Below are 25,839 nucleotides of genomic sequence, written 5' to 3'. Positions count from 1 at the left end.
CAATAACGAGTGCAGGGTTTGCAAAATATGGTAAATGCTATTCACGTTTCCAGCAGACGGCGGTAGACAGGTCGGGAGTATGTATGACGAGGGTGGCGGGTGGTAAATGCAGTCGGTCGGGGTGATAACACGCGCGGGGAGGGGCGGAGGGTGCTGGGGGCAGACGTCGTCGAGGAGCGTCGGAAGCTGCGATCGATGAAGCGCGGACACGCCTCGCGCACGTCGCCGACCGCAGCCCACGCCGCAGCCTATGCTTGAATTCGATTTATACGCTAAGCCTTATTCTACAGCGTAAGCTTCGTATAAAACTTCAACGAATAATCCCTCTAGAAATAAAACGAAAACTTCCAGTTAATATACTTAATAACTGGATGACACGCATAGCACCGTTGTCAATCTATTAAGTCACGTCAGAAGACCGGGACACATCAAGACCATCAACTGCCACGAGCTGTCAAGAATCCGAGAAACCGACGGGCGTTTAAAACGGGTGTATTGTAGTGCCTTGTCACTGAGGTCGGTGCCTCCACTGCTACATTGATCTCTGCCGAAATCACGAACGTCCAAAAATATGGACTCAGTATATCATTTAAGACTTGTACAGAACCTACATTCTATCCAATAGAAAATCTAAACAACCAACACTTTCTGTAAGTATAAAATCTATTCAAATAACTGCTTAGATCATTAAGTAATGGATGGAGTACGCTGGCAAATGTTCTAACTAAACTTTCTGCTGATTTTGGTGCGGGGAGGGTAACTCACACTGATGAAACACAATGAAACATAATCACACATTCACAAAAATAATTTGTGTCACGAAAGTCGTAAAAATTTACGACCTTTTAAGCGACGAGTTTTTAAATTCAACTCTATCACTAAGATAATAAAGATTAAATTTGTATTTCATTCCAAGATAGTCATGTGGAGTGGGGTTCAATATCGCGTTCTAAATTCAACTTTATCACTTAGGTCATAAAGATTAAATTTGTATTTCTTTACAAGATAGTCTCGTAAGGAATGCGGTTCATTAAGGCGTTTTAAATTCAACTTTATCTCCTAGTTCATAAAGATTAAATTTGTATATTTTCTTTCCATGATAGTCTCGTGGGGCCGCATCAATGATCGAGTGAACATGACTCGATTATTTTTCTTGATCATATCGCTAAACGATACATCGACGATTATTAGAAATTGCATTTTATTAGAAATGTACGTTAAAAAAATAAAAAAATATACACAAATGAAAGGTTATTCCATCTTTTTTAATATTCGACATGTTTGAATTGCTTCTGCAAGACTTGACAGTACAAAACGGCATTTTTAGCGGAGCACTCGCAGACGTCCGTTCGACGTTTTACGAATACGCAGAGTGCTTGTAATCGATTACGCAAGTAGTTTTTATGAAAGGATAAGATTTTTCGATGAAAATAATCTTATACCTCGGCAAAAGGGGAAACGCCTGCGAGTGTTATCCATTACTTAATGATCTAAGAATAACTGGATTAATTAAACATATCAAAATGTTCGATCGCAATTCGCAATGTAATGAGAATTCCTTTAAAAAATACATATATTACCACGTTATATCTCAGTGGATTATGTACTTAATAACGTTATCAGCTTATCTGAAACTTTGACAAAACGGTTAGCTAAGAACTCGATAAGTCGACAGGGACATAACGAACAACATATCACTCAAACGGGACAGTCAGAGAGATGAGGGTCATCTCCACGCATTAAGAAGCCTTAATGGATACAATATAAAGCCCACAATACACGATTTCAAACTTCGACTTTGTAAGTGACAAGCGCTTGGAATTCCAAATAATTTTAAAGGATACTGATCTATCGCCGATAACGCGCTAGAAGCGTTTGGTGACAAGTCAGACGCTTACTTGTAATCCGAGACATACTATATCTCAATTTATTGGTTATAAACTTTATCACTTCGATGTAATGATAAAAAACAACGTACGATCGTTATTGTTAATTACGCAGTTTATTTGCGTTAACGGCGCTGTTGGTAACTAACAATAATTATCTATGTACATCTAAGTTCTTTTATCTTGGACAGCTACTTCATAATTTATAATCACAAAGTAATAACCACGAAACTTAAACATGTTTAATGGGGCGCCTGTCAAAATTACCGCAGTGTAACGCTAATAATGAAAGCATGAAATACTTTGGGGTCGGTAGAGGCTCTTGTAACTATATTTATCCAGCCCTATGTAAAGTTCCACTCTGGTTGATAATAAGGGCTCCTTAAGCGGGGGACGGATTCGGTGGAGAGATTTATCTTGAATATCTGGAGGCCGTTTGTCAACTTAAGACTTTGGAAACACATTTTCTCTTATACTGACATTTGAATCCCGTCCGCTTTTTCTTTTTTTATGGTAATTTGTAATGTTTACATTGTGTATTGTAATGTTAACATAAACAAAAGATTATTAAGATGAATAAGTACATTATAATATGACGAGTAGGTATTCATTTTCATAATATGACTTCAAAAATAATTTATATAAGTTTCCAATAAGAAATATATCTTGATTGAATTCATTGCATACATTGACATACCTATCTAGTGTTGGAAATTTGAAAAATCAAATAAATTAGTCAAAATTATGAAATTATCGTCAAAACATAATTCATCCGTTTGACTAATTTGATTGTACTTACAACAAAATTACCTACTGAATGCATGTGAAAATGTAGTAACACGCATATATCAGTTATAAAATCTTATCGGCACGCTATGTACCTAATTAGGACTGTTGTAATATTTATTTATAGCATATAATAATTCTCAGTGTCACCGAGTTTATTACACGAAAATGTAATCACAGAAGCAGTTAGTATTTTTAACGCAACCCGACGACATATAACGTCAAGATTAACGGTGTACTCGACTTAACAAAACTTTTATGACTGAGTAACATAAATTAAGCTGCAAAAAATATAACGAGTATTTATAAATTAAAATGTTTTTATGCGTAACAGTAGCGCCCTCGATTCTGTAACCGCTAACGAGTAATGCCGATACTAAATAAAATTTTAGAGTCGTGTTTTTATGTTGAGGCGTTTATTTTTTACAGCTACTCATAGAATTACAATCAGCGATAGTGTCATGATATTTGTTGGACCGTTTGACGAGACAAGCTGCACCTGTAGAAGCACGGAGCGGTCGAATTCGGCCGAATGTTAATGAGGCGAGTCAACGTAACCCAACGCTCACCTGTCCTATATGAAATAATTTTTATTTACGCAGCCCTCCGGGGATTATGAATATCCAATGCGATATCAGTTCCATCGGTCCGCATATTATGTTACAGGTAACCTATGAAGGACCATAATTTACGCTCCGGACAAAGTTTCATCCTAGATGAAGATTATTTTTACTACCGACACCTTCAAGCGCCTATTGAGTGTTTACATTTATTTGAAATATGTTGTACTTTGTAGTTATATACCTTCCTATTACTTGTATTGTATTTATAAATATCTCTCAACTTATTGAATGTTATGAAAGTCAGTAACGTAATAATCGTACCTAGTTACGTACACGCGAGTATGTCCATTAAAATATTTCGAGTTTATTGTAAGCAATATAACATTAAGCAATGTACATTCCCATGACTTATCATGTCCGTACATACGCTTTGTGAAGGCGAGGGTCATCAATCATGAGTCCGCTCCCGGAGTGACGCCCCGTGACGAATGCCAACCCAAACACCATTGTGGCCAATGCCACCCACACTTGCTATGCGCCTGCGAAACAGGTGACAGTATAGTCTCTCAATTATGATTTATTTGCCACAAGGTGCAAAGGTCCGAAACCCCTGCTCTGCCAATTACGAAGCTCGTTCCATGTTCGCGAATTGCAAGTCATTAAAACTATAATTAACTCGTAATTATATTTGACACCTCGTAATAATTATGATCGTGTTTTATAGTGAATTATAATTGTAACGAAAATTTAAAAAATGGACGTTAAAATTCAATTTAATTTATATTAGTGTTAGTTTCTTACATAATGATTTCAAAGGATAATTTTTCATACACTATCTTTATAGAGATTTCATCGACAAATATTGACAGGTCTTTTCAACGACCACAATAATAGTTTTGTGACATAATTAATGGTGTGCTGCCAAGGCTTTCCTAGAAGACCTCCTACAGAGTTGTAATGCCCTGTGAAAATTAAAAGGTTGTAAAAACATTCATTTGCGCCACACACATACCTACTTCAAAGTTTTTAAAATTTGTAGTACCTATAAATAATTTTCAGATACCTACTAGAAGTTCATTTCTCACTTCCAGATTTAATGTTTTTAATATTCGAGTTAATATTTATCAGTATACTAAATATTATATAAGTTCTTGTCTTCTTATCAACAATAGAAATTAAATGCACTAATGCCCATAGAAATAGGCCCTCGGCACAATCAATTAAACAGTAATGTTTCAATTCGGTACAGGCTACAGTCGCCTCAGGGAATGAAGGTAAACGTATGTGCAATTAATTGCCTTATCGTACCAGTTTATTGATTCAGTAAGGCGATCCGTTTTAATTACCGCCATCGCTCATTTGCTGTTGATTGGCTTTAAGCAAATCCCACTTAACTAGCATCACAAAGAAATCAACCAAAACGAAAGAGTCGCGGAATTGAAAATTACGATTTTAATTAAACCCATTGCGGTCAATCTTAAATCAATATTGACACTATTGCGTAGCAAACACGTGAAATATTCAAATGTACTGCTCGGTAGCCGGAAATAAATTAATCAAGATTAATTTACATTCAACGACTTGATATAATTTATAGTTTACGAAGTTCGTCTATCATAAGTATTATACAGAGTGTCCCACTATTGGTAGGTATACTAAGCGCGAAGGGACTTGTAGTTTCGCATACACTGATCACGTAAAAAATACTTAAACAACAAAATTACGTCAAAAATTTTTTGCTAAATTTTTCCTGAAAATCCATGTTGTATTCTCTAGCTTCGCCGCCTTCGCACAGGAGGCATATACACGTGCTGGTGGCAAAATAGGGCGGGTTGCTTGTTATGGGTGTATACATAGAGTTTTAAGAATTCATCTATTTGAAAAAAAAGCGTCTGGAATTTTAGAAGTATTTTTTACGTACTCAGCGTATGTAAAACTATAACCTCCTTTGAGCTAAGTATACCAACAGTGGGACACCCTGTATATACAGTTAAAAATTCACATATTGCATTGGAAGTTATGACTTGTGTGTATAATTTAATGCTGTATAGCAAGACGTGAAAGTTAATTGTGAAGCATATGTCGCCGGAGAGCTATTATAGCTAATTGACAGTCGACACACGGCCTATGTTTACTACTGCATTTGTCACCCTTTGCCTAATTATATATTATGCTTCAATACACACAACCCTTTCTCTTAATAAGATAAATATATAAATAACTGACTTAAAGTCAATAACTCTCATAAAAGATTCGAACGTTTTAAAACTGTAAAATGTTACGAACAGCATTCAACAGAAATAAGCTTAAATCTATGGACACAAAACGATCCCTAAATCATCCTTAAACACTTTATCAAACAAAGTTATCAATGATCACAATTTCGGTAGTTGCCCGGAGCGGCCGGTGTTCTATACTCATAATAGAGATATAATAACGGCGGCAGTGTGCTCTCTCGAGGGTGGCGAATCACTCGACCGATTAACTCTTAAACGACAAATAGACGAACTCCCTTCCCGCAACCCTCTTGCTTCAGGGAAAACTAAGCCACGGTTGCTAATTATCCGAGGGAGTACAATCGCGAATTCTATCCCGCTCGCACTCTGCGTCCCGATGCACATCTCTGCAAAAACTCTGTGAAAACCAAAATTTTCCCTTCCGATGGGTGGTCATATTTCTTCCCTCTCGCTCCCATTAAACAGGCCGTAAACGCTTTCCTTTTTTCACGCCCTCGCTCTAATAGAAAGGCAAATTACGAGCTTACGGGCGCGGACGGGTGGCGATGTACGAAACCGCCGCGGTGCCTCGTGTGTCCCGCTCTCGCCCGCCGCCCGCCATACTTCCCGGCTCAGGAAAACAGGGGTCGACTACGTGAACTTTCACGTCATAATATGTGCCTACCTATCATTTATGAATCGCTACAAAATGTACGTTTTCACGTAAACATTGAAGGCAGTTTCTTAAAGTTTAAGAAGCTGCCTTAAACGAAGGAAACAAAAAAGAATATCTGGCCTATACCTAAGCTTTTGAGCAATGTTGTATAATTCTGAAAAGAGTACCTAACTAACAGATAGTCAAAGGGCAAAGACAAAGATACAATTAAATAAATTACTTTTATGAATAAAGTCGATTATCCTATCGAAACATTAGTTCGTTTATCGTTACGAAAGTCCTATAAACTGTAAACATAGGACATGGATACAGTTGATGAGCGTCTCGCGTGTCAGAACATGTCGTCGAACCGCTAGCTAGGGCTTAACACAGCTTTCGTTGTTTGTTATACCATCATACAAACTAACATTTTTTTATTGTTTATCGGCTTTAGTGATCCCTATAGTTATATTAAAACGATTAAAGACAATGTTAAAACTATTATTATTGACTCTTATTCACCACTCACATACAACATAGAACCAATTATAGGTACCTCTAAGATCCAAAGCGAGTATTTTTTGAAAATGAATACTCACAGGTCACGATGCTGTTTTAGTAAATAATATAATTTTGTGGAAAAGCATTTTAGAAAGGTAAGTTACCATCCACCTGTTAACTTCAAAAAACAATCAAATAGAAATTATTCATAAAGTTGTCACACACCCTTACAAACAACTATGCTGAAAGGAGTTTCAAAGCCATGATTCAGTAATGAGGTATACGCAGATCGGTGCTCGTTACGATTGCCCGTCATTTTCGAGTTATCGACTTGACGCCGCGGAAATGGAAAATAATGACTTCATTGCTGGGTGGTGCCCGTAACGAATATAATTTGGTGGCATTAAGCGTCATTTGTAGAAAACTCGGATAGTGCGTGACATCTGCTCTACTCGTATACACGCTACAATATTACGACACGGGCTTTTTTGCTAGTGATGTAACTAGATACTATAAAATTACATTTTTTTATTATATTACACCTTACCTACATACTACCAATAAGTGCACTTTTTACGCCTGGGAATTCAGCTAGTTATACGACTAATAACGAACATTAACAATGCAGCTGTGGTTTTCTTAAAAAATGTTCAAGTAGGAAACTAATAATTAGGTGAGTAACCACTTTAATATGCATTTGATACAAGATAAACCGCATGCGAATATAATGATGGGTATTGGAGAAAATAAAAAGATATAAAAAGGATTATTAAAATAATTGAAAGCTCCGAGTAAAAGTCGATTTACTTCGAGATTACGTTTAGTAGGCAACTGCACAGGTACCTACACATCTGCTGATCGTTCAATAACTTTACAACGTATAAGCAACCCTTACTTCCGCGGCGTTTTTGTTACTCGCCCACCCGCAATCGACATAAACATAATTTATCCGAAGGGTAGCTGTGAAAATTTAACGCGACCCGAAAAAATTACACCACATGACAAAGTCTAAGCTCTCCATCCTTCACTAATCTCACTCGTATGAAAGAGAACACGCGTGATGTTTTTTAAGAACTCGTTGCCTTAAGCAAGTTACAATTTATTGGGTTCACGGTGCAACTGCTTCCGTGATACTGATTGATCTGACGGGAAAGGTAGTTATTTTAATTAGTTGTAGGATAAACGACCTAGAAGATTACACAATTATATTAGTTATTACTAAAAGTATCTTAGTATTTCATGTTTTATAGGTACCTACGTATATCTACAGAACCGTCTTCATCACTGGCCTAATTGTTTACAAATCGACTTATAACATGGTTTGTTTTATTCTTATGTGTGATTAATTCAATACGCAGAGTTATTATTTAAATTTTTGAACGAATATAGACTTAATGGGAGCGCGAAAAAAATATTACAACGATATACAATCGCATACAATGATATCGTTGTTCGCGGTATAAATTCAGACAAAAACAATGTAATTTTCCGTAAATCGACAAACAACTTTATTGGCACAAACACTTTAAGTACTGCTAATAGCTATTTATTCCTTCCCTATTATGGAAGCATAAGATCTAAAGTCAAGGCTGATGGTTATAAAAAATATTTTTTAGAATTATGTACTTATTTCATACTCCTAATCGTTAACGCGTTTCATAGATTTCCATATTAATGCCGGGTATAGATTAAGATGAAGATAAATACATTATTACCTACTGAATTCAATCAGATAGATGTAGCGCATCATGAACTGCTAACAATTTTATACGTTTCCGATAGATTGACGTGTCACGACTCACGACGTTGGTTCGGTCGCTGGCGAGCTAACAAGAGGCAAGTTTGGTAAAGGACACGAGGTCGGTAGGGCAGCGGTAACGAGCGGGTCTCGGGTCGCGGTCGCGGCACAATGGCTCGTTTGGGCACAATACCGCCCCCTCGCGGCCCACTTCATTACGCATGTATTGTGCCACACGCGGACAAACTGACTTCTGCCATCTAACATCGTCGGTGGCCTGCTAAACATTCCATATTTGTAAATTTGCGTACTTATTTCGTTTTATCCAAATACAATATTTTTGTCTTGTTCGCGTTTAGAATTCAAGAATACGCGAATAAATTACCTACCCGTATAACAAAAAAAAATATAAATATTTATTGGATACAACGGCTTTAATTGCTATTATAATCTGATAACGTTCCCGCAACAAGGTCTTCAATCATAACATTTTACATAGCGGAATTAATAACTCATACAATTTAATTAATTCAATGCTCCGGCTTGACCCGCAGATCAAGCTAACAATTAATTAGTCAAGAGCCATAACAAAACAGCAACCGGAATTACGTAAGACTATTGAAAGATCAAACACAATCAATCACGCTAATCACCTTCGAATATCCAATCTCGAACGGAAAATCGAATCATTATTAATCTAAACATCAAATGTTCAGCTAATAATGACGGAGATAATATCTCATTGAGTAGCGGTAATGATTGTGAAGATCACAATGAGCGTAGGAGTAAAACCAACGCGGTGCCCGCGCACGCCTCACAATTGCACGCCGCACAAAGCCCGGCACAATGCACGGCTAATTGTGCGTCGACAGCGAGATACTGTACATTGTTGCTAACATAAGAGGTACGCATCAATATCCATATTGAATTAACGGTAAGTCGTATCTCACGTCATTGGCATCAAGTTGGCATCGCTCGAACGCCTTTCTAAGCCGTTCGACATATGCCATGGCCTGCTGGAATGTATCACTGACATAAAATCAACTTCTCGATTAAATTTTGATTTCTTACACAGTTAAATGTTTCCATCTTATCTCTTCAACGAGCCGTGAGATGGATGATGATTATGCTCTATGAGATTCCCGAAATTGTTCGATGTCCATGATTACGTAATCAATCTTCGTTCGCCCTCAGCGTTCGTCTTTCAACAGGCGCAAACTCATCACTCTCGACGTTATTCAAAGGCTTTTTACACCTTTTTTAGTAATTATTTCATGGTGGAGATTAAATTGACGCTGAAGCTTGTTATATTACTATCCTAAGCGAACGCGGCATAAAATTAAAAACTTGCAATAAATAATAATTAGTTATACGAGTTTCTTCACAATTACTATGATCCCAAATTAAGCGTATTCTTGGAAATGATTAGCAAAGACTGGGTGGCACGCTGACTTGTTGCTTATGCTCCATTAAATTTCAAACAAAAAAATGAACTCGTGACCGTGAGGTACGTATATCCTTTCAAACAAAAAGAACGCAGCGTCTTCATCAGATCTCAAATTTAATCGTACAATGTTGCATCTAATATAACACATTACATCCCATTTAATATGGGATTGAATAGGTTTTATTTTATGTTTTCAACAATAGAGCAAAATAAACGGACGGTAGCTGACAGTTCGCTGCGTGGAGAATCGCGAAGTGTGCGTGGGCGCAACCCGCATTGTGCTCCGTGAACACACTTCGTTTCTACTGAATTAAATCCGTAACCAGTAGCAACATCTCACAACATTAATCATGTCTTAATATGGTCATTGAATCACAGATCGAAATTGAATTTGCCTAACGTTAATTCCCACGTAAATTAGACAACAATGGATGCAAAATGAAGATAGTGAATTTCAGAAATAGTAATTTGCAATGTTATTCGAGTGCGTCGAAATTGATTCATGAATCCGCCCATGACTATTAATGTTGCGTAAAAGATACAAATTGAATCAAAATTGATAAATATTATTATTTATTCATACAGTAAAATTCTAAAATTGAGAAAGGACATTTATTTCTATAATACAATGGGATTTTGACGAACAAATTTCCTTGAAATAGGTAGTAGGTACCTATAAAGTAAAAACCTATCCTTTTAATTATGGAGTATATCTACGAAATTAGCGAAGCGTTGATTTTATGAGGGTTCAATGAATTATGGATAATTCGTTGTTCCTTACCAATTATTTTACTTCTCACATTATTATTGGTCAATTACCTTTAAACGCGCCGACTCGACTCCAATTAGCAAAAATAATAATACAGCTGCAAATTGTACCAAAAGGGAAAACAAAACGGTATGAACTCTTGGCTTCCTTGAACTAACCTGCTACATTGTTATTAATGAAGAAGAAACAGATTATTAAAGTTAGTTGTTTTAAGGGTAGGTAATAAGTTTTTTGAAAATTACCACATTCTCCTGATATCGACATTCTTAAACCAGGTTGTTCTGGTAAAACTCTGCGATATTTTGGTAGATCGATGTACAAACTACAAACCAAAACGCATATTATATGGGATAATAAATCATCATCAGCACACCGCGAGCAGACGAACGTTGAACTCTCCATTGGATTGCAGGCTTGTCAGGTTGAAAGGTGCATTAGTGCAAAATAACACGTAGCCACGAAAATTTCAATTAAGTTTAATGCACATGTCGGTCACCCCCTCCACCCGCTCGTCCACCGTCCTTACACCCTCTCTCGATTTATTAAAACCGATTACGGCTAAGCCGACGCTCGCCTGACTTCGCTTGTTTTATCGCCGCTGCATTTTATTAGCCAAAATATGACGACGGTGATAATGCACATTTACCGCTTTTATAAATCAAGATGGAAGCGATAATTAAAAGCTCCGGCTCGAACCACATTTACAATTAAATTTATATAAATTAAGCATATGCAAAAGTGAGATTCAAATTTGATAGCATTTAGCTCGTAAAATATGTATTGTCAATCGTTGGATTAGTATCTAACAGTACCAACCACTGCAGTATTTTTCATATCGGATCACAATTCACAAATCACAAATCTTCCTTTTATGTGTTTTGTTATTCCATAGAAATATTAAACTATTGCTACAAAAATAAAGTAGATAATAAAACTATTTTACAGACTTAGCGCTGACACCTGTTTGTGTGTAGGCTAATAAGAATGTATAATAACCTCTCATAATCGTCAGTAATCATTGGCTTCGATAACTGTCAGAAGGGCACTAAATATTGTTTGTTAAATGTCATACTTTTTTTTAACGATCAACACCTTTAGATCGGGCTACAAATATATGCTGATCGAAGAACAGGTGCTTATACGCTTAATTCGTGTAAATTTTAAATAATGTTCTTGATTTAATATTCAATCAAATAATCGTCCTATTAAGGAAGTGAGAGCTATAAATAATAACTTCACATGACCTGTTCCTTTGGTACAGATGCCGCTGATTTTAAATTATGGATTTTCACTACCGAGTCAATTATAGATAATTAGGTCAACACCGTACATTTTGATAGAATGTTTAGTTTTGTACAACATTAATTTATTGAACTAGATGTATTACAAATCATACTTCATTCAAATTTAAATGAAAACCTAGATATAATTAAATAGCACAAAGGTTTGCAAAGAAATAACTATTCTATGATCTACCTAAATACCAAGCTAGTTAACCCACAGGAAATTACTCTACCATAGAATTATGCAAAAAGCATGACTTACATCCTCGAAATTGATACAACTATATCATTAATAAAAAAATCCTTATAAATATGTATAATACATATCGCTCGTAAAAGAATTCGCATGTCGTACAAGTCCGGTGTCACCCGGCAGGTAATTGTCGCAAATTAAAACGTGATAAAAACATTAATGTCGCGTATAAAAGTAATCGATCAAGATGTTACGTTTGTGAATAATTTACTTTAAGTATTTTATATTAGGTTGACCATACAAACGATTTGGCGAAATGTGAATACTACAATTTAAAATAGCTACCTACTTATATTTTGAATAGATTACAAACCCAAGGGATGTAGATTTTGAAAAACTTCGACAATAAAAGAACAAAATCACGTGTATAAATTATGTTCCAACAAAACAATCTGTTTGTTTTTTTAAGCAAAAAACTTGTTAACACTAAATCGACGCGCATAAAAACGTCCATTTTGTCAGGATTCAAACATTTTGAGCACTCATTGTCCTCGGGGTCAAATACTCGTAAATCGTCACCGGTTAACTTCTAACGAATCTCAACTAAGTTGCAGTTAAAAATGACCATAAAAATCCAATCAAATCGAAATGCATAAAACTGCAAGATGACGTCGCATAAATATCTTGTTGCAAGAAATAAGTTACGAAGATGATGATAAGTATTATGGTTTTCACTTTCATGTTTATGACAATGATGATAAATAATGTTTATTAATGCACTGTTCTTTCAATATTTCATAGACTAGGTACATTTATTTATAAATAAACACTTTTACTTGCAATCAATCCTAAACATATTGAGATGAAATGTAAGGTGTCATTAAAAACTACCTATCTGAATTTGCAAAATCGTTCAAATTAAAGAAATCGCTTATAAAAACGTTGATTTAATGTATTCAATGTATCTCCTAGCTTTATCTCCCCAATAACATGGGGATAATCTAAAAATTAATAGGCGATATTACAAAACATTGTAAAGCAATTTAAAAACACGCTTCGCCGCCCCCTCTGATAAAAATTTGTCCCTTACATCCCGTTTTGATTGGACGGCTTGATTTATGCGCTATTTAGACATTTATAGAACCCCCAAATCGTCTTAATCCTTTTCTAAAAATATATTTATGGAATGTATTTTTAAAGTCCTTAGTTAATTATAGTTACGTGTATGTAAGTGAACTTCCAGAATCGTCACATCAAATCTTAATGATCTAATTTAAGAATCAAAGACAAACTTAAAAACAATATGTTTTCAATCTATATTTAGAATGCAGATGGGAAACTTCATTTGAATGGTTACTTTAAGACCTTCATATTCATTACAAAAAAGGTGTTTTTTAGATAGGTAATGTACTATTCAGAGTAACAACTAGTACCTACAATCATCATTCAAATACACATTTACAACCACGATATGTAAAAACAAACAAGGAAAGATCAAGACTATTACGTCCCTTCACAAACGATGAGGGGTATAATAGAGACATTTCCCCTGAGATAAAATCCTATGAGCCCACCGTGTACAGTGATTTAAAGTAACTGCACTTGCTTTATAAACATCTCATAAACATAAAACGCATGATCGTAATATACCTATTTATATTTAACTTTTGTTGTTGGTTTACAAAATACAAATACTCTATAAAGAGTTTTAATAAGAATATAACTAAAAACAAAAGCTGAAATCTACAACAAAGCTATCAGAACATCAGCCTTACAATTGAAAATGAATGTGTTCAAAAAACAATGAGAAACTTGAAACGCACCTAGTACCTACCGTATGAATGTATTGGTATTGTCTTATTTGAGTTAATAAGGTCCCCGTCCGCGTCCCTAAAAGACTTGTCCGCGTCAAATGTAACAAGGGATGCGCCCCGATTCCCGAACAATGCCAATTTTCCGGTCACCGCCGCCGACTACGCAATTATTTAGATAAACCTCTCGGCGTGACTATAAAAACATTTTTCCCCTCCCCCGACACGCTGTTTGTTGTCTTTTGGGCTTTGTGAATTTATAGCCGGGCATTACGACGGTTACGATAAAAATGTACTTTTAATTTATCTCGTTAAAGGGTTGAAGGACGAGCGGGATCGCGAAGTAATTATTCCGGAATTAGCCACTTTAGCTGATGAATCCATTCCGAACCCTTATTGGGGTGATCGCGGAGTTTTCATTTTGCCCTGGCTGCGATTTGGTGAAGTGAAAGATTGCATTACTCTGATGAGATAAGTAAATTATGTTGAAGTCATTAATTTTACAATTAAGAAGTCGTTTGGCTTTCTACGAGAGTAATTAAAACATGATATTTGTGAATGTAGTGTAGAAACGATTAAGTGAACCGATGTTCAATTTTACTCATGCGATACATAGCAAGATTTATTTTTCAGCAAAGACGCAATTGACTATTTTAAATTATTTCGTTTTAAAACTCAACAAATAGGCAGCTAATATGGGCGTAGCCTTATCACAGTTTTTCTATGTTTCTAGCAGTGTCAAAGAGAGAAACACAAAGGTAATTTAAACTACAGACTCACCTCCCGGTCTTTGTGATGATCATTTCTGTGCCCAAGTCGTGAAACTTGTCCCACAGTTCCTTGGTCTCAAGCTGGCAGTCTACAGACAATAGTTCTTCACAGTTACATGACGTCACCGGTGGAGCCAAGGGTCGAGCTGGTGATGGAGTATCCCTTTCACCTAATTCTGTTGAAGAACAATACTTTCAATGGGACAGTTCAACGTAAATTGAAACAATATCAATGTGTATTAGTGTCTTATTTGTTTTATAGATTGAAAACTTAGTAGGATAACTAGGTAAAATAGGTGAGAGGCTACAACCGCTCACCCCCCCAACCGAGCGCCAGCTGACGTTCACGAGGCTTTATAATACTATACTCTCATGCGTCTGACGAATTATCTCTTGAGAGGAAATAGTTAACCAAATTTGCACCTGGCTCCCTAACCATATTGTGTACATATTAGTCAACGTTGTAGCAAAAATAATAAATTGCAATCTCCTTTATAATGACTAATTACATAATGACGTTATTTTTCTGAACGGTGTCGCAGGGAAAGCAAGTTAAGTTGTCACTCAGTCCGACACAAAACAATCCATCTATCAGTATAATGGTTTGATTTATATCCATAACGCATGCAATCGTGTCAAGAATGGAGAATGTTCACTAATTTTGTTTATTAGCACTCCATATTCTCTGTCAAAAATAAATAATACTAGTGAAAAAATTACTTCGATACGTCAATTAGTTTCCGATTTAGAAGTAAAAGAAGTTGTAAACGCCCGGTGATGGTGTGACGTCACACTACAACACGCTCAATCTGGCTCACTCAGTCCGCTAGCGATCGCGCGCCCGTGCCGTCGAAATTATAATTAAATACTTTTAAAAATGTCCAATCCAAATACCAGAAAATCATGTGTTGTTCCTAAATGTAAAAATACAACTACCAATTCGCCGGATAAGTTGTTTTTTATAGTTGCAAAGGACGTAAGCTACATACATATTAGGTATAATATTTTGAGAACATTGCAGCTGTTTTGCGTTATCCTTTGTTTTCTATACAAGTTTTAATATACAGTTTATATTTACTTGTATATATTGTTTTGTTTTTATTTACTTGTATACTAGACTGTGCTTCTGCTCTGCTCGTATGGGCTAAGTATAGGTAGATGGCTAGTAAGATTTTTTCTTGTTTTAAGATGAGAATGATATGGAGAACTATACTAAAATATAAGTTGGTCGGGGGAAGAATTAAACAAAAACAGGGTATATATAATATTTATATATATTACTTATTATTATCGCAGATAAAACCAAAACTAAAAGTAATTACACAAAATGCTCTGAAAAATATCTTGCAAATGTTTTAATATAATTGTTTATGAAAAAAAAAATCATAATAAGTATTACCATGTCAAGTAGAAAACGTAAAAGTGTGAAAATTAGAGCTAACTTGGTGAATTTTTTTTATCGAGTAAATTTTAATATTTTATGTTTTTGATTAAACAGAATCGTTGAACATATCATCTAGTTTGATATATATTTTATTTTTTAGATTTGGTCTTGAATATTACACGTATCATCCAATAGAAGATTGGTAATTTTGCTTTATACACACCGCGCGGGGACGCGGCCGCGCGGTGCGTTGTGATGTGACGTCACAAGCGGTCACGTGACTATTAGCGGGACTCGATATTTTTCGAAACTTTGAATACGTATAAAATCAAAACTACTTGGTATTTTTGACTACGACAAAAACTAGTGTATTTGTATACATACAGGCTTTACTGAGACACAATTTCAAGGGATTTGGCATACCTAGTAACATTCTTCATTGAACTGTTGGAAAGAGAACAATGTTAATAGTTCTCCTGTTATTGTTTGCCTTTTTACACGCGTTGTTTTTTTTTAACATTACTTTGTATTTGTTTTATATCGTCAGTTAGTAACTAGTCAGCAACATTCCGAATGAACGCAGCTTAGGTATTACCGTGTTATAACGTCGCCTGTTGCAAAAGATTTTTCACTCGCACAGTCTTGTGTTTTGTTAAGGTGATAATTAATATCTGGCTACATTGTATTTTTATATGTGAATTGTAAAATTAATTTTTGTTGGCTTCTTTCAAAAATTATATGTTCTCTTGGCGAGGAGCGAGCATGTGCGTTACTAAGCCCTGCAATTATAGCACTAATCTCATTTTAGTGACAATACCGTAAACAAAAATAAGTAAAGAATTGAAAAAAGTTCGTTTTTGAGAACGTCAGGATAATAAATACGCCCAAACAATTGACAATCATCTCATTTGCAATCAATTGAGCAATAGATAAGCAAAATTAGTGGCACATACTGCTGACGATTCTCTAATGGCGCCGAGTACCTACGAACTTTGTGAGAAACAATGTGAGAATATTTTTTTATTATGTTAATAACAGTTGCTGTAATCACAACTTCAATTTACTTTTTGCGTCACAATGAGTGAATACTGGAGGTATTGTGTGTCAAAAGTGTAATTAACAGCATGCACTTTATACGTTTTAAAAACGGAGTCCGCATTTTTATAATAACGGAACAAGCTTCCATAAAAACTGATACGATTGTTGTATCCAGATAAAATTCATTACATTAATGTAAATGAATAAATTTAAATTAATTGCACATTAGTCTCGTAAAAAGGGCTGTTTAATGGGCTTTCTTTAATTTTAGTGTGTTTTAAGATTATGGTTTACTTTTCTTTTATGTATGAAGTTGGTTATAATTGGCAAATTATCTTCCAAAATATTGAAGATTTATTAACCTGATCTAATAATCAGGCACATGCATAAGATTATGAATTTTAGAGAGATAAAAAAAGATACATTATAGGTATGTAATCTAATTTTATATCAGTGTAAGCGATAAAAACAAAGTATTTGAAACAATTTACAAAACGGCTCTATACATTAGCTAACGAGAAAAAATAATCATCCAAAATATTGGTAGGTAGGTACTTTTCTATATTCGGTATATTATATTATCTTCTGTTAGATGTGTAGTTTATTTTTGACCATAGGTCAGGTAGGAGTTAGGACATCTGTATAAAATCAGGGTTACTTTTTTATTGAACAAATTTAATTGATTGTTTAACTTAATCATATCATTTTTGATCATATTTTTATCCTAGGTAGGTACCTACTATGCAACAGACCTTGTTACTTATAGGTCGAAAAAAGACACGTCTTTCTAATCTGCAAAGAGTATGTCAGTTGTCCATAATTATAAATTACCTAATGTAATATTCGATTTAACGTACCTACACTTTGGTAATTAATATTTGTTAAAATAAAAAGTTTATTTATTTGGCTGAATGTGTTAATCTCAGAAATGAAAGTGATTTTATGGTAAAGAGATAAGAAGAACTATTAACTCTAACTATTAACTTAGAACTATTAAATCGTCTTACTGAAGCTGGCGTGATGATGGATGCATGGAAGTTTAAAATAAGACAAAGTTTATATTTAAAAAAATATTTTCAAACACTGGTTTACATTTAAATTGTAGAAATCTAATCATTACAATCTCAGTCCAAAGGATTTACAGAATCAGGGATTATCTCTATTTCTGATATCGTAGAATGATTAGAACTTTCATTATGCTCTTATTAACATTCACTTTCCCCACTGCTATCTGCTAACTGTGTAAATAATTATTTTATCGGAAAATTCTACTTTGAAACAAAACTAAGAAGGGTATGTAACAGCAGCTCTATATTAATTCCATACAGAGATATAATACGTGCGGTAACCACTAATATATAAAGACGACTGACGGATTTTTGAATTTTTTGACTGACAGGCTACCGTCACCTACCGCCCGAATTGTTTTCGATTGTGAATGACTCTGAATTGACTCCTATATCTTTCGAACAAGGTGCAAGATGCAAGTGCATTGTTTAGGGCACTTACGATTCAATGATTCGGGGTGATTCGGGTGTTTCTGGAAATACGATAATTGGCGAAGATCTGCATGCGCATTATTAGTTTTGGAGTACTGTACTACATTGGAAACAAAACTGCTTAAAGACATCCTGGCCAATATCAGATCAACAATAGGTAATAAAGTTATTCACCTGAAGACGGTGCAGGGGAAGGTATAGCATGATCAGAGGCGTCCCTCTCACCGTCGGAGCACTGTTCCACATCCACCTCCACGTCCTCATCAGGTACTGGCGACCGGCTTGACGCAGCCGAGCTGATGGATGCTGGCGAACTTTGTCTGGACACTGGATCTGAATACAAATTGAGGTACTTATAAACATAATATTATATTGATCATGTGAATATTATAGATTTCGGAATGAAAGACTCAGCGGTTTAAGCAATAGGTACGTACATTGATATTATATAATTTATCGCGACGCGACGTTTCGATCAGGAGCTTACTGAAATGCTTTCAAATTAATTTTTATTTTAATAATCTTTTATTCGTTGACAGAAAAAACCAGCGAAAATTAAATATTGATTCTAAAATACAATATTCTAAGAACATTTAATTTTCGCTGGTAAAAACTAAACACATAAAATCTATAGACTAATAATTAGTATAAGGTATAGGTAGTTCCACTTTTTTAAAACTTTACGTCACAGATCTTATAAGAACAATGATTGCAACAAAATGTTCTTATAAGATTGTAAAAAAAGTGTATATGTATAGGTAGGTAATTTTAAGAGATCTCTACCATAATCAAATAATCATTTGAAATTTTGCTCTAGGTATAACGAAAGATTCAGAAAAGTCAGATTTTATTGAGATTTTGATTAAATTTACATAAAATTTTGCTACTAATAAAAAACTGTTAATACAGATTAACAGTTTTTCTTTTATCCCGGTTGAAACAGACACCTTGTTAGCGAATTTGTAGCATAGATAACGAGTTGTTTTCACATAAATTTAATAAATTCTTAATAAACGTCGCAATTTTATAGAAGTTCTGTATAATGTGTGTAAGAAAAATGAAGCAATATCACATACAATATTACGATAACATTATAAGTCGCAAGTAACCGCTAGCTAGTTAGAGCATATTGTAGCTGCATTAGGGATTGTAAATCATGTTGTTACTAAAGGTTTTACGATAGAAATAATTTAATAATTGTACATAAACCAGTACGGGTCGTAAAAATAAAATTTTTGTAGCCCTGTTGACCTTTTACCGTCGCATAAATATAATATTACCGTGCCGTAGTTTAGATATTATTCAGATGGAATGGCTAAAATGTTAAAATGCTGTAATTTTAGTATTACAACAAATCACATACCTAATGTTAGTTATCAAAATATCATTACAAACTTACAATGTAATATGTCTACCATTGTAGGTATCTATTTTACAATGTCTTTTACCTACTTTATAATTTTTTTTGGTGTAATTTGATGTTGCATTTTGTTACCTACTGTTTTCTTTACTGTTGTTTATGAAAGAAGAAACTGTATTAAATATTATAAGAAATCCGTATTCCGGTAGAGCCTTTTCAATAAGTTATTGGATGATATAGTTATAACAAAACGTTCTTACAAGGTGAATAATGCCTATTTATTCTCAAACCAATTCAAGGAAATTCTTTGCAGGATGTTACAAAAAAAATGATTATGATTAAGAGGTAAAAATGGAAATGTATTGTTATGGCGTATAATTATAATGCCCATAACATAGCTTACCCTAATTAGGCCATAATAAAAAGAACTATAGCGATAAATTCGGACGGTTTTTTATATCCTAATTTGATGTCGAAAAATGTGGGTATAGAGGTAGGTATCGTGTACGCGGTTCCGCACAATTAATCCCAAATAATGAAGTGACCCGCAACACGACGCCTGCGTACGCGCAGCGCCAATTAGTTCACCACTTTTGTTATATTCCCGGTATGTTGCTGTTTTATTGACAAATAAAAGTGTTACTTTCATTGTTATTGACACTAAACATAGCTTAGGAACGCTAAAATATATTTAATATTTTTATTTCATAAAGGTAGGTTGTAGAGAGCTACTTATTGTAGATAGCAGTTCCCGTATTTATTCATTTTTATAGTACCTACTTAGATTGCTAGATATGTATTTGTTAAAGGTTAAGTGACCCGCAACACGACGCCTGCGTACGCGCAGCGCCAATTAGTTCACTTCTGTTATATTCCCGGTATGTTGCTGTTTTATTGACAAATAAAAGTGTTACCTACTTTCATTGTTATTGACACTTAACATAGCTGCTAGCTTTGTTTTATTTGGGTATTAAAGCCATCATAGGAATGCTAAAATATATTTTATATTTTTATTCATAGGCAATACCACGGAGCGAGGGAGTAAGCTTATAGTTATAGCACCTAGGTACCTACTTATCGTAGAACTTAGCAGTTAGTCTTTGATTTTTAATATTATTTTTATAGTAGGTACCTACATACCTAGATAAAAATACAGTATGTATTCGTTAAAGGCTAATTGTTAATTATGATTCAAATAAATTACCTACCTAGGTATCTGTTTTAAAATGTAGGCGAAACCTACACGTTGACGAACATTTTTTATTTTTATTTTGATTGTCATAATGATATTTCATGTTCAGAACTTACACAGTTGACAGTAGGTACCTATAATAATAATCAGACCAATCCCATATTTCTAATTTTTTTATACCGAGAGTTTTAAATTTTTTATACCGATTTCTTGCAAAAAATAATTGACTATTTGCAATAGGCAATAGTACCTATCTCGTAAAATTACAAGAAAACAGATTATATCTAATAATCGTTTGTTTATTGTATGATTGAATGGTTGAGAAATAAAGTAATTACCTACCTATTTAGTTATGTATATTTATTTAATTGAATAATTGTAATTAGGTATACCAAAAGCATCACTCATATTTTGATATGAAAGTTCGAGAACTATATTTATGATATTTATGACTGGCCAATGAATCTTATTTAAAAAATAAAGAAGCTTTCAAAAGGTGTTTTCTTATAACAATAGCTATTTATAGGTTATCTATCAATCCTCTATTTCTTGTTTGCTGCGTGTTTTATACCTAGTTAGCTTATCTATTTTTACAGATTCTTACAAGAATGCCATTGAAATATGAAACAAAACGTTTCATAGTGTAGGATATAGGTAGTTTCTAATTTTAGACACTAGGTATAATGAAAAATATATCTGGTAGCAGATGCTAGGTGAAAACAAAGCATAAATGGATAGGTACCTACTGAGTATTAATTAAAATTGTTTCTCATTTTACCTATTTTAAGTGACTAGGTAATGTTTTTAAAAAATAAGATATATGAATGAGGTAGGTACCTACCTATTTCATGTGAAAATCCGGGATAAGGTACCTAGGTACTTAGGTAGGTACTAACCGATAGTTTGGCTAGGTACTACATATTAGAATTTATTGAATCAATTAAGGCATTCAGTAGGTAGGTATTTTAAATACCTAATAAAGAGCATAGGTACCAAATTTTTTCATGCTTTGATACGTCTATGTCACAACAAAGCATTAATATGGCAATATTGATGTTGAATTTGCGCAAAATAAACAATAAATAAAAAATATCCACAGTTATATACATAATAGAGTAATAAATAATAATCACTAGGTAACAAATGTGAAAACTATTTTTAAACCCTGATGTTAACTAATCAATATTATTTTAATTAAGTAATAGATTTGAACAATAGCAAATAAATACTTCTTTGTGTCATACCTATTTTAAATATGAAACTCTGTGTTTTATGAAAAATGTAGAGTTTTGTGTGTATTTTTAATAAACATACGAAAAAGGTTTACCTATACCTATTACCACTTACCAGTTATACCTATTGTAAAAATGTAAACAAAAATCTCTTTTAATTGCATAAGTACTTGGGTATCCAATTTATAAAATAGGTAAAGTATCCTTCCAAGTTAGGATTATTTACAAATTAGGCATAAAAGGTAACTCTGGTAACAATCTAAGGTATGTACCTCTAAATAATTAAACTAGTTACATTATAGCACACATTTCTAGGAAATAAAACTACCTACCTACCTTAGGTAGGTTTACTAGGTAGGTTTTCACCGCCGCGGCCGACGGTTTTGCATACAATGTTTATCTGGTCATATCAAAATAATAAGTCTCTAAAAATTACCACTTATTTAGTCATGTTGTCTTTTTTGGTATCCCAGTTATTTTATACCTACACATTTTTATCTTTGATATTAATTTTTTTATTTATATAACTGAGCGATAAATATTCAGAAAATGCAATAAACAAAAGAATATTCCTAAAAGCTTTGGAAAAAGTTGAAAAGCTCGTGTTTTTCTAATTAAAAATCCTAGTCTTCTTAAAATATGTCATAGTGGATTTTAATATCATACAAAAGATAAAGAATAATAAGTATAATTTTCCAGTTAGGCCTATATTCTCACCGATGAAGGTTGGCGATCGCGCGACGGCAACAGGGCTGCGCGGCTGCTCCGCGCTGCGGGCCATGATGGCGGCTATCGAGAAGTCCGTCGCGCGGGTCTTGCTCTCCTCCGCCACCATCCTGGAGCCGGGCCACCCGTCCACATCCATCAACACCTCAGTTCCACAGTACCTCACCGGACCGTCCGACACATCTTCAACCATACCGCACGACAGTCGAACACATTACGGGCACTAGAACGCGATTGCCGATTGTCTATGCTTTGCTGTGCACACGAGAGCGAACAGAACGGAGGCCGAGCACGGACTGACGCGCGGGAGCGGCGCCACGTGCGGGGCGGGGCGGGGGGCGTTGCCGCCTCCCCATCAGCCACTCGCTACGGCACCCCTCGACCCACTCATAACAATATCACATTATTATTTAATTTGTATTCCATATCACTTACCGACTGTCACAATTCATCGTTAGCTTTTCATTCGTCATGCCAATAACAATCGAATTACAGTTAACCTGCTCGATTATATATCGATAAAATAGCGACATTTACGTTATTTTTACGTATAAGAACACTTTTTATCGCGGAATTATAATTAAACTGTATAATATAATAGAAAAACATAGAAACACGGTAAAATAGAACGCGGGCGCAATCATAATAACAAGTTTCTGCGCCGCCCATTAATGTAAACATACAGTGTAGAGAGAGATGGCGCGCAATGAAATTGTCGCGTTTTACGCGCGCTAGAGAGAGACGCCCTCTATTATAGAGGTTTTCTTAAAACATTACGTTAATCCGACACTACGATATGACTCAAATAGAACTCTACACAGAGTTTCCATATTTATTTTTCGACTTTCTAATTTTCTTATTATAATTATATTTATATATCGTTACATTTGTAGTATAGGAATACAAATCTGTCCAATAAGGTACCTATAGCATGTCTATTATTTTGCTATTTGCAATAATATGGAGAAATGATAACGATAACAATATTAAATTTTATAAAAAAAAATGTTTTGAAAAAATCTCACAGAAATAAGTATATCACAGACAACAGAAGTATACCTATTATATTTCATCACCTACCTATGCGATATGGCAATAGAAAAAAAGCAATATTTTTTAAAGAATGAGTAAGAAGGTTCTTTTAAATTTATTGGCTCTCTATTTCAGAAAGTTTATTGTGATAGGTAGGTTTACCTTCATACCCAAATACTTAAAAACTCGAATGTAGCTGTAGGTAATAATTGGCGCCTAGTAGGTAGGTAGGTAGGTACCTACTCACTTTCCTACCTATTATTTTGGATATAAATAAAATATAGGTTAGTCAGTAAAATATAATATTCAGTAGGTACTTAATAATATAGAAATGGCAACATTTGCCTATAATTTAACACTTACAAAATACCTAGCAGACATAAATATACCTACGTATTATACTATGCTTCATATAAAATTCCCCTTATTCCTAACAACTTGGCAATAAACATTTAAATGATTAGCCAACTTAAAGCCAGCAATTACTAAACATAAAATCATATTTCTCATAACGAAACTGTTGGCTTTATTGACAAAAACATATCAAAACATATTCATTTGTAAAGATATGAAAAATTATAGCCTTTTGAATGTAAATACGACCTTCCCGGTGAGGTATTAGGGGACATTCAGGCGCTTTCAGATGTTTTTCAATTTGGCGAAATGTGTGTACCTATGTCTGTAACAATCCTGTGCCTACTTGAATATTATTTGTAATAAATGTACACTCATACATTATGTCGCATTATCTTTGATGTGTAGGTAATCTTCCGTGCACTTCTGAAATAAGCATCAGGTAGGTAAGTAGTTTTGTTTCAATTGTAGGTATATGTTAAAGTTTCTTTCAAATTTGTGTTAATAGATATTTCTAGATACCTACAACACATTTTATAAAAGTTATAAGATCCGCTTTTAATACCTACTTTAATTCAGCTAAGTAAATAAATTGGTAGGTAGGTACCTGATATCTTTTTTGTAAATCTCCTAGATAGGTACCTACCAACCTACCTACTAACGTCTAAGCGATTCCATAGTCAACATAAAAATAAATGTAGAGTCTATAGGTAATATAGGCTATTTTATTGATTTCAATATATACACACCTATCCTTGATTTTATGTTTATTTTTACACTACCGTAAGTCGGCTGTAAGAACGTGTAACAAACCAACACTTCGACGCTTATATGAAACCAGTTTCTTTTAATATTTGTATTGTATCAAACGTTCCGCCGATCCCATTCAAAACCTAATCCCATTGAATCAGTCAAAACATCATGTATAAGATTCCGGAACTCATAATTCTTTCGTAAAATCAACAAGCGCATAAAATATCGGAAATAGCATAAGAATGGGTGTCATTGCAGTCGCACAATGCGGCGTATTGTGCTATCGTTTTGAACGAACTCGGCCAAAGAGTTTCGTCTGTGGATGTATGGAACTGGATGAGACAAATCCAATACAAAGTGGATTTTTTATTTTATTGATTTCTATCTATTTCGGTTTAGTTTCAAAATTCTATTTTCATTAGAAACATTCTAATGCCATCATTCCCCTGCGATCATTGTTGTGGTATCAAGGCCTTAAAATAATGTGTGCCCAAAATTCCTAATAATTGCTCTTTATAGCTCTAAGTTTAAGCTTAAACTTAGAGCTAGAGCAAAATTTCCGCTAGGTGCGTTATTGATTTACTTTATCTAAGTACTTAAGTAGTTAGTTATGATAAGTCTACAGGCTACCTACAGATATGGGCTCTTTCT

At 34.4% G+C, this 25,839-nt stretch overlaps 1 protein-coding gene across 1 annotated transcript in view; it reads right to left on the bottom strand.

Annotated features, from left to right (window-relative positions):
- LOC149490373 (T-box transcription factor TBX20-like) overlaps nucleotides 1-23,333 on the bottom strand; it is a 60,732-nt gene extending 37,399 nt beyond the window's left edge. The window contains exons 1-3 of the mRNA XM_089704384.1: nucleotides 23,041-23,333; nucleotides 18,714-18,872; nucleotides 14,629-14,794 (exon numbers count right to left, since the gene is read on the bottom strand). Coding sequence (XP_089560510.1) covers nucleotides 14,629-14,794; nucleotides 18,714-18,872; nucleotides 23,041-23,242 — 527 coding nt within the window. The 5' untranslated portion in view covers nucleotides 23,243-23,333. The remainder of the gene's footprint in view (nucleotides 1-14,628; nucleotides 14,795-18,713; nucleotides 18,873-23,040) is intronic.
- Between the last annotated feature and the right edge of the window lie 2,506 nt (nucleotides 23,334-25,839).

Source organism: Colias philodice, chromosome 2 (assembly GCF_061535455.1).
Source record: "Colias philodice isolate Cphi_HAF_F1 chromosome 2, ilColPhil1 Martin Lab GWU primary, whole genome shotgun sequence".
Classification (NCBI taxonomy): domain Eukaryota; kingdom Metazoa; phylum Arthropoda; class Insecta; order Lepidoptera; family Pieridae; genus Colias; species Colias philodice.
This window is presented reverse-complemented; position numbering and strand designations above follow the sequence as displayed.